This window comes from Salvelinus fontinalis, unplaced genomic scaffold, assembly GCF_029448725.1.
Source record: "Salvelinus fontinalis isolate EN_2023a unplaced genomic scaffold, ASM2944872v1 scaffold_2091, whole genome shotgun sequence".
In the NCBI taxonomy this organism is placed as follows: Eukaryota; Metazoa; Chordata; class Actinopteri; order Salmoniformes; family Salmonidae; genus Salvelinus; species Salvelinus fontinalis.
The window spans coordinates 1-11,303 of NW_026602300.1; the positions used below are offsets into that span (position 1 = coordinate 1).

The 11,303-nt window shown below is 40.5% G+C and overlaps 1 protein-coding gene across 1 annotated transcript; it reads right to left on the bottom strand.

Moving 5' to 3' along the window:
- Positions 1-11: 11 nt before the first annotated feature.
- On the bottom strand, positions 12-10,452 carry LOC129850498 (zinc finger protein 239-like; the record flags this gene model as incomplete). The annotated part of the gene is made up of 2 exons (XM_055916883.1): positions 9,878-10,452; positions 12-757 (listed from the first exon to the last, which is right to left on the bottom strand). Coding segments are annotated over exons 1-2 (1,062 nt in total), but the record flags the coding sequence as incomplete, so codon positions are not given.
- Between the last annotated feature and the right edge of the window lie 851 nt (positions 10,453-11,303).

The window sequence follows — 11,303 nt, forward strand, 5'->3', positions numbered from 1 at the left end:
CCAGATCGAACAAAACTCTTCCCACATTGATCACAGCTAAACTGTTTCTCTCCTGTGTGTATTCTCTGGTGCACTGTCAGATCTCCAGATTGACGAAAACGCTTCCCACATTGACCACAGCTATAAGGTTTCTCTCCTGTGTGTATTCTCTGGTGCACTGTGAGCTGGTCAGATCGAACAAAACTCTTCCCACATTGATCACAGCTATAAGGTTTCTCTCCTGTGTGTGTTCTCTGGTGCACCGTCAGATCACTAGATTGACAAAAACTCTTCCCACATTGTGCACAGCCATATGGTTTCTCTCTTGTGTGATGTCTTTGATGTATTTTAAGTTTTACTGATGAGGTGAATCTCTTCCCACATTGACCACAGCTATAAGGTTTCTCTCCCGTGTGTGTTCTATGGTGTATAGTTAGATAGCCAGAAGAAGAAAAACTCTTCCCACATTGATCACAGCTATATGGTTTCTCTCCTGTGTGTGTTCTCTGGTGCACCGTCAGATCACTAGATTGACAAAAACTCTTCCCACATTGATCACAGCTATAAGATTTCTCTCCTGTGTGGATCCTTTGATGAATTTTAATGCCTGATGAGGTGAATCTCTTCCCACAGTCAGAGCAGCAGTGAGTTCTCTTCCCTGTGGATCTCTGCAGGTGTTTATTGAGGCGTTCTGATCTGGAGAGACTCTTCTCTGCCTCGTCAGCATCATGAGGTTGTTGAGGCTCCCCAGAGGATCCACGATAGTCCCGTATCTCTCCTGTGTGAACAACAAAGTCAGATGATTAAAGGTCCACAACAGTGGAAATCCACTGTAAAAGGTGATGCCGACAGCGTAGCCATGATGTTTTACAACAATTGACGTCTGTAATGAATGTTAAAATTATTTGACAATTGTCTTAAAATGAGCAATAATAGTCATATATTGTCTTGTTTTCACATTAGTAGTAACATCAATGATTGTAGACTAGAAATAAGTTATTCATGTTGTTGAAACTCTAAGCAGTGTGCCAGACGACTTTTGGTCTCCAATATAGGCCCCTTTCTGTGTTTAATAAAATTGCGGCACAAGGGCGATGCGCACACAATTTGATTGCAGAAACACCTCCCTGCTAATGAGGAAACCGATAGTAATGGATGTAGTATATCTGCTAATGAGGAAACCACAAGTTATGGATGTAGTATATCTGCCTGGAGCAAAAATGGTCAGCAAAGCTTTTAGTTTTTCACAATGTATTCTGAATGCGAATGGGGGAAAACTCAGGGGAGTAACCTCTATTTCCAGGTTGATTATGAGTACATTTCACACTACTTTGGATTATAATTGTAAGGCTCATTTGAATGTCCTGCTTAATATAAATGTGTGCTACAGTATTAAGAATTATGTGTAATTATTGAAGAACCCCGTTAACTTCTTGCGACTACAGGGGGTGCTGTTTTCTCATTAGCATAATTGCATTACAGATTAAACGGCTTCCTACTAAATTGTTGCTCGTACAATATGCATATTATTGCTATTATTGGATAGAAAACACTCTAGTTTCTATAGGCGTTGGAATTTTGTCTCTGAGTGGAACAGAACTCATTCTACAGCAATTTCCCTGACATGGAGTCAGATTTCACACATTTTGGCCCCTGATCTGGAGTCAGTTTAAAGGCCACTGTGAACGCTATCAGGATACGGACACTGCTTACGTCTTCCCCTGGATGCCTTTACGTGATGACGATTTGAATGGTATCGATTGCGCAATCACAGCCACTATAAATGAAAAAAACCTGTAGGTAGGAACTCTTTTCCAGCTGCGTCGGGCGCACGGTGGACACCGACCTGCTCTTTTTCCAAGCATTAGTGTAGCCAGTAATATTTCTCAGGTCATGTTTTTACTCGTTATAGGAGTTAAAAATATCATAAGGTAGTTAATTTAAACCGTTTTATAGCAATTTATATCAGTTTAGTGCGCATTTTGGGACATTTATTCCTGAGACACTTTGAAGCGCCGGGCAGGTTTCCAGTTCATGCCGAACGCAGTTGGCATTTCCACATGGCAAGAGGACAGCTTTCGACCAAAAGACGATTAGACCCAAGAAAGGATTCTTTGCCCAAGATTCTGATGGAAGAACAGCTCAAAGTAGGAACAATTTATTATGAAAAATCGTGTTTCTGTCGAAAAATTTTAATAGCTTATGACGCCATCTTGTTAGACGTAGCTTCGCTTGGCGCAAACTGTATTGAAAAGTAAGGATAATTAAAAAAATGTAAATCAGCGATTGTATTAAGAATTAAATTGTCTATCAATCGCTGTCCACCCTATATTTTTAGTCACGTTTATGAGTATTTATGTATACGACTAGATCACTGTCTAATATGGCGCACGACATTGTCTGACCAGCTGGGCAACTTTTGTCATTGTCTAACCATGATTTTGGTGGCTAAATATGCACATTTTCGAACAAACTGTATATGTATGTTGTGATGTTACAGGAGTGTCATCTGAAGAATTCTGAGAAGGTTAGTGAAAAAATTAATATATTTTGGCGATGTTTACGTTATCGCTCTCTTTGGCTAGAATCAATGCTCTGGTAACGTTTGCATATGTGGTATGCTAATATAACGATTTATTGTGTTTTCGCTGTAAGACACTTAGAAAATCTGAAATATTGTCTGTATTCACAGGATCTGTGTCTTTCGATTAGTGTATGCTGTGTATTTTTACGAAATGTTTGATGATTAGTAATTAGGTAAACACGTTGCTCTATGTATTTATTCTAGTCCATTTGTGACGGTGGGTGCAATTGTAAACTATGATATCTACCTGATATATGCACATTTTTCTAACAAAACCTATCCTATACCATAAATATGTTATCAGACTGTCATCTGATGAGTTTTTTTCTTGGTTAGTGGCTATCAATATCTTAGTTTAGCCGAATTGGTGATAGCACCTGATGGAGTAAGAAACTGATGGAGTTAGAAAAGTGGTGTCTTTTGCTAACGTGGTTAGCTAATAGATTTACATATTTTGTCTTCCCTGTAAAACATTTGAAAATCTGAAATGGTGGCTTTATTCACAAGATCTGTATCTTTCATTAGGTGTCTTGGACTTGTGATTTAATGATATTTAGATGCTACTATTTAATTGTGACGCTATGCCAGGCTATGCTACTCAGTGTGGGGGGGGTAGGGGGTGCTCCCGGACCCGGGGTAGATACTCGTGAAAGGTTAATGACAGTATACATTTGGGTGTTGCTAATAAAGTTAAGATTTCTTTGTATTTCACCTTTATTTAACCAGGTAGGCCAGTCGAGAACAAGTTCTCATTTACAACCGCGACCTGCCAAGATAAAGCAAAGCAGTGCGACAAAAAAACAACAGAGTTACATACACTTGGGATAAACAAACATAGAGTCAATAACACAATAGAAAGTCTATATACAGTGTGTGCAAATGGAGTAAGGAGGTAATGCAATAAATAGGCCATAGTAGCGTAAAGTAAAGTAGTAAAGTAATTACAATTTAGCATATTAACACTGGAGTGATAGATGCGCAGATGATGTTGTGCAAGTAGAAATACTGGTGTGCAAAAGCGAGAAAATGTAATAAAAACATGGGGATGAGGTAGGCAGTTGGATGGACTATTTACAGATGGGCTGTGTACAGCTGCAGCGATCGGTAAGCTGCTCAGATAGCTGATGTTTAAAGTTAGTGAGGGAAATATAAGTCTCCAGCTTCGGCGATTTTTGCACTTCGTTCCAGTCATTGGCAGCAGAGAACTGTAAGGAAATGTGGCCAAAGTAGGTGTTGGTTTTGTGGATGACCAGTGAGATATACTTCCTGGAGCACGTGCTATGGGTGGGTGTTGCTATGGTGACCAGTGATCTGAGTTAAGGCGGCCTAGCAAAGACTTATAGATGACCTGGAGCCAGTTGGTTTGGCGACGAATATGTAGCGAGGGCCAGCCGACGAGAGCATACAGGTCCTAGTGGTGGGTGGTATATGGGGCTTTGGTGACAAAACGGATGGCACTGTGATGGACTGCATCCAGTTTGCTGAGTACAGTGTTGGAGGCTATTTTGTAAATGACATCACTGAAGTCAAGGATCGGTAGGATAGTCAGTTTTACGAGGGTATGTTTGGCAGTGTGAGTGAAGGAGGCTTTGTTGCGAAATAGGAAGCCAATTCTAGATTTAATTTTGGATTGGAAATGCTTAATATTAGTCTGGTAGGAGAGTTTACAGTCTAGCCAGACACCTAGATATTTATAGTTGTCCACATATTCTAAGTCAGAACCGTCCAGAGTAGTGGTGCTAGTCGGGCGGGTGTGGGCAGCGATCGGTTGTTGATTGATAGGTTGTTCTTCTCGGCTGTTGAGTCTGCTGATAAGAATACGGTGATTGACAGAGTCGAAAGCCTTGGCCAGGTCGATGAAGACGGCTGCACAGTACTGTCTTTTATCGATGGAGGTTATGATATTGTATAGTACCTTGAGCGGGCGGCAGGGTAGCCTAGTGGTTAGAGCGTTGGGCTAGTAACCGAAAGGTTGCAAGTTCAAATCCCCGAGCTGACAAGGTACAAATCTGTCGTTCTGCCCCTGAACAAGGCAGTTAACCCACTGTTCCTAGGCCGTCATTGAAAATAAGAGTTTGTTCTTAACTGACTTGCCTAGTTAAATAAAGGTTAAATGTAAGTCGCTCTGGATAAGAGCGTCTGCTAAATGACTTAAATGTAAATGTTGAGCGTGGCTGAGGTGCACCCGTGACCAGCTCGGAAACTGGATTTCACAGCGGAGAAGGTACAGTGGGATTCGAAATGATTAGTGATCTTGTTTGTTAACTTGGCTTTCGAAGACTTTAGAAAGGCAGGGCAGGATGGATATAGGTCTGTAACAGTTTGGGTCTAGAGTGTCACACCCTTTGGAGAGGGGGATGACCACGGCAGCTTTACAATCTTTAGGAATCTCGGACGATACGAAAGAGAGGTTGAACAGACTATATATATATATATATATATATATATATATATATATATATATATATCTATATGTATATATATATATACCTTAATAAAAGGCACATGATAGCCAGCTTGGAGGTTTCCAAAAGGCATTTAGGCCAAAGAGTTCAATCTTGGTTTCATCAGACCAGAGAATCTTGTTTCTCATGGTCTGGGAGTCCTTTAGGTGCCTTTTTGGCAAACTCCAAGCGGGCTGTCAGGTGCCTTTTACTGAGGAGTGGCTTCCGTCTGGCCACTCTACCACAAACGCCTGATTGGTGGAGTGCTGCAGAGATGGTTGTCCTTCCGGAAGGTTCTCCCATCTCAACAGAGGAACTCTAGAGCTCTGTCAGAGTAACCATCGGGTTCTTGGTCACCTCCCTGACAAAGGCCCTTCTCCCCCGATTGCGTAGTTTGGCCGGGTGGCCAGCTCTAGGAAGAGTCTTCCAAACTTCTTCCATTAAAAAATGATGGTGGCCACTGTGTTCTTGGGGACTTTCAATGTTGCAGACGTTTTTTGGTACCATTCCCCAGATCTGTGCTTCGACACAATCCTGTCTCGGAGCTCTAAGGACAATTTATTCGACCTCTTTGCTTGGTGTTTGCTCTGACATGCATTGTCAACTGTTGGACATTATATAGACAGGTGTAATCATACACAATATGATTTCATGTGGCACAAACAAAAAACACAACTTCTCAGTCAAAAATATAAGTCAGAATACAGCTTTTCTATTCTCTCATTTGATTTCAGGATCTCTGAATGTTCTTCCACACAGAGAGCAGTGGTAGGACTTTTACTGTGTTTAACCTCTTATGCTCCTTCAGGCTACTTGACCAGGTAAAACCCTTTTCACACAGGGAACATTGGAAAGACTTTTCTCCTCTGTATCCTCTCATGAGCTTTAAAGTACACCATTCGTGAAAATCTGTTTTTACATTGGGAGCAGAAAATACTTTTCTCCTGTGTGTATTCTCTCATGCCTTTTCAGGTTAGTTAACATAGTTAAAACTATTTCCACACTGGGAGCATTGGTACGGCTTTTCTCCGGCATGTATCCTCTCATGCAGTTTTAGGTTCCCTAACCAGCAAAAACTATTTTCACAGTGGGAGCAGTGGTGTTGTCTCGCTGGTTTGGGCGTCTCTGGATCTGGTTCCCCTGAAGGACTCTTCCCGCTGTCAGAGTGAGAGTCTGGTTTCTCTCCTTGCAAAGACACACAGAGTATGTCATTAAACAGAGACCTAAATGAAACCTCCACATGATAAAACTGTCTTCCTATGAAGTTTAATCTAGACTAGATCCCTCAATAAAAGAGCAGAACTGGTTGTCACAGAGTGGCTGTAGTGCTTTGTAGGCTGGGTAAATCCATTTGAATTCAATACATTTTTGACAGCATCCCTTTTGATTTAAAAAATCTTTCCTTACATGTTTGACTATGGAAGAAGTGGTAAGAAAGTGACTTCATGTAACTGAATGTAAAAACATTCATGAGATTTACAGTACCAGTCAAAAGTTTGGACACACCTACTCATTCAAGGATTATAATGATTTGTTTTACCATTTGATCTACATTGTAGAATAATAGTGACGAAATCAAAACTATGAAATAACACATACGGAATCATGTAGTAACCAACAAAAAGTGGTGAACAATTCAAAATATAGCCACCTTGATGACAGCTTTGCACACTCTTGGCATTCTCTCAACCAGCTTCACCTGGAATGCTTTTCCAACAGTCTTGAAGGAGTTCCCACATATGCTGAGCACTTTTTGGCTCCTTTCCTTCACTCTGTGGTCGAACTCATCCCAAACCATCTCAATTGGGTTGAGGTCAGGTGATAGTGAAGGCCAGGTCATCTGGTGCAGCACTCCATCACTCTCCTTTTTGGGAAAATAGCCCTTACACAGCCTGGAGGTGTGTTGGGTCATTGTCCTGTTGAAAAACAAATGATAGTCCCACTAAGCCAAACCAGATCGGATGGCGTATCGCTTCAGAACGCTGTGGTAGCCAGACAGGTGCGTGCCTTTCCAAATCATGTCAATCAATTGAATTTACCACAGGTGGACTCCAATCAAGTTGTAGAAACCTCTCAACAATGATCAATGGAAACAGTATGCACCTGAGGTCAATTTCAAGTCTCATAGCAAAGGGTCTGAATACTTATGTAAATAAGGTATTTCTGTTTTTTATTTTTAATAAATGTGACATTTTTTCTCCAAACCTATTTTCTCTTTGTCATTACGGGGTATTGTGTGAAGACTGATGAGGATTTTTATTTATTTAATCCATTGTAGAATAAGGCTGTAATGTAACAAAATGTGGAAAGACAAGTGACAAAAAGGGGGTTAAAGACTTAAAGACATGTAAAAAATATAGATATAATTTTTTACATCTCTTAGATATCAGACAGACACTTCAGAACAAACTTCCTTTAGATGTTCCGGGGGAAACAATGTTACTATGGTTACTGTTGTTCCATGTTGTGAATGTTATCCAATGTGTTACTATGGTTACTGTTGTTCCATGTTGTGAATGTTATCCGATGTGTTACTATGGTTACTGTTGTTCCATGTTGTGAATGTTATCCAATGTGTTACTATGGGTTCTAGCAGTATGGACAAATATTTTTTGTTGATACTTCCATGGGTCTTACAGTTCAAAATCAAATAGCAAAATTATCCTTGGTATAACCTTATAAAACAGTACAATACAGGGGAAGCCCTTCATGTTGTTTAAACCTTAAAACACTTCCATATAGCTTAGAAGAACCTCCCCCTCAGACAGGGCTTAGACTGTAATGGGTTAAAACTATCTGAGACTTACATTACTCTGAGACTAGTTATCCTGGGATCTAACATTACTCTGAGACTAGTTATCCTGGGATCTAACATTACTCTGAGACTTGTTATCCTGGGATCTTACATCTTACATTACTCTGAGACTAGTTATCCTGGGGAATCGTTTTAATACATTTGCAAAAAATCTAAACCTGTTTTTGATTTGGCATTAAGGGGTATTGTGATGGCATTATGGGCTATTGTGATGGCATTATGGGGTATTGTGTGTAGATTGATGAGGATTTAAAAAATAATAATCAATTTTAAAATAATGGGATGCACCGATATATCATTTTTTTGCCAATATTTTCCTTGCCCCAAAAAACGATACCGATAACCGATATTTAAAATTTTAGCGGCCTTTTAACATTCTAGTACAGTTAAAAAGTTAAACATACACACGGACGCAGCGGTCTAAGCCACTGCATCTCAGTGCAAGAGGTGTCACTACAGTCCCTGGTTCCAATCCAGGCTGTATCACACCAGGCCGTGATTGGGAGACCCATAGTAGTTGTCTATTATTGGTGTAGAGAGGAAGACATAGGAGAGGGATCCCACATGTGGATAGGAAGACACAAATTATCATTATTACTGGAAAATATTCATTTAAAATCCAGGTATTGAACAACTTTAGCTCTCTAGGTCAAGCCAGTAGGCTACAGTAGGGTGTAACTCTCTAGGTCATGCCAGTAGGTTACAGCAGGTTGTAACTCTCTAGGTCAAGCCAGTAGGTTACAGTAGGTTGTAACTCTCTAGGTCATGCCAGTAGGCTACAGTAGGTTGTATCTCTCTAGGTCATGCCAGTAGGCTACAGTAGGTTGTATCTCTCTAGGTCACGCCAGTAGGCTACAGTAGGTTGTATCTCTCTAGGTCATGCCAGTAGGCTTCAGTAGGTTGTAACTCTCTAGGTCATGCCAGTAGGCTACAGTAGGTTGTAACTCTCTAGGTCATGCCAGTAGGCTACAGTAGGTTGTAACTCTCTAGGTCATGCCAGTAGCTACAGTAGGTTGTAACTCTCTAGGTCATGCCAGTAGGTTACATTAGGATGTATCTCTCTAGGTCATGCCAGTAGGTTACATTAGGTTGTATCTCTCTAGGTCATGCCAGTAGGCTACAGTAGGTTGTATCTCTCTAGGTCATGCCAGTAGGTTACAGTAGGTTGTAACTCTCTAGGTCATGCCAGTAGGTTACAGTAGGATGTATCTCTCTAGGTCATGCCAGTAGGTTACAGTAGGTTGTATCCAAGTGGAAACAATTATCAACACAATGTGGAAAGTGTCAATTTGGTCAACAACAAAATGAATGGCTTATTTGCTACGTGAGGTTTACTTGATCTAACAGAAGTTTCGTAATGCTTACGTTGTTATGTGGACACGTGACATACCGACAACTTTGATAAAAACACTATAGGAGTTGTCTCCAGATCGCTATGCATATTCATGCTAGTAGCTTAGCATCTCTCTCCATTGAATACAGGCGGTGCATATTCATGCTAGTAGCTTAGCATCTCTCTCCATTGAATACAGGCGGTGCATATTCATGCTAGTAGCTTAGCATCTCTCTCCATTGAATACAGGCAGTTGACGACAACAACCCTCATAGAATATAAACAATAGATTACAATAATAAGATGAATCCACCAATCCAAAGAATGGATAGGCGGGAGCTAGACAACCCGCAGTGCCGCTTTGTGGACAACGACTCCCCTTGTTAGGGCGGAGAGACATCTTGTCAGTATATCCATAATCTTTGGTGTAGCCAACCCAACTCTCGCATGGCACTATTGGGGGGCACGGTGTGTAGTAAAACATCACTACATTAAAATCACTACATACCGTGCCCCCCAGTCTGCGGTCAGCAGATAGAACCTTCTCAAATATATATGTTAAGTCACTTTTTGGAAACGGAACGGAGAAAACAAGGGGTAGCTTGTTCTCTACGTCGTCTGATTCTAGACATATCAGTCATCATCCTGGGCCCTCCGTTGAAGAGGTTGATGAGCCAACTCCGAATATCGAAAGTAAAAAACGATTTTAAGGCGGTACTTACTGGTTTTAATCAGATCTCCTATCTCCTCTTCATCTTTCAATGTGACAGTAATCTCCCCTTCCTTCTTCACTCCATAAACTACATCCACCTCTTTCTCTTCCTCGTCCTCTTCTTTTACTGTAACGTCTTCCTCTTCTTTCACTGTAACGTCTTTCTCTTCTTCTTTCACTGTAACAGCCTCACCTTCTACTTCTTGTTTTACTGTGACATCCTCTTCTTCCTTCTCCTCTTTCACGACAATGTTCAGCCCCAGAGCTTCTTTCTCCGTCCAGCAGACCTCTTCTTTAACAAGAGGGGAGAAGTTTAGGGAGCTCATGTTCGGGGATGTTAGCTAGCTAGCTATCATTAGCGACTAGGCTAGTGCTAACTTAACCAACCAGCTACTATAGCTGACTAATACAAAATAACGTAATATTAAATTAAATAGGTTAACAAGTAGATACGACCTAAGTGTGTCGAAAACACAGTCGGTAATATACACCGAAAGCGTATAAATAGCTTGAATCTTTCGGCTATGTTGGCTAGCAAGCTACCGAGGTGGTTGACGAGCTGTTTATGAAGAACCGTCCACTAGATTATACGTCACGCTGGCAGCGTCGCCTGAAAGACGCACATCGCCGTCTACTGACTGGAGGGGAAACGCAGTTGAGGATCATATTTTATTTTCAGACAAAGATTATTGTAAATGGATTTAATTAAATAATACCATTATATTGAGACATACAAAGACAGGAATGTGTTGATTGATTAGTGCGAATAAAAAATGTTTACTACATCACATTTAAGGCAGTTTCATTGAGTCATACTAAATCTAAATAAGTAGCTAGCTACTGTAGGTCCATACTGCTCCTACATGGTGTAACAATACATCATGTAGATGTATATAATGAACAGACTAGGTCTATACTGCTCCTACATGGTTGAACAATACATCATGTAGATGTATATAATGAACAGACTAGGTCTATACTGCTCCTACATGGTGTAACAATACATCATGTAGATGTATATAATGAACAGACTATGTCTATACTGCTGCTACATGGTGTAACAATACATCATGCAGATGTATATAATGAACAGACTAGGTCTATACTGCTCCAACATGGTGAAACAATACATCATGTAGATGTATATAATGAACAGACTAGGTCTATACTGCTCCAACATGGTGTAACAATACATCATCTAGATGTATATAATGAACAGACTAGGTCTATACTGCTCCTACATGGTGTAACAATACATCATGTATTTGTATATAATGAACAGACTAGGTCTATACTGCTCCTACATGGTGTAACAATACATAATGTAGATGTATATAATGAACAGACTAGGTCTATACTGCTCCTACATGGTGTAACAATACATCATGTAGATGTATATAATGAACAGACTAGGTCCATACTGCTGCTACATTTTT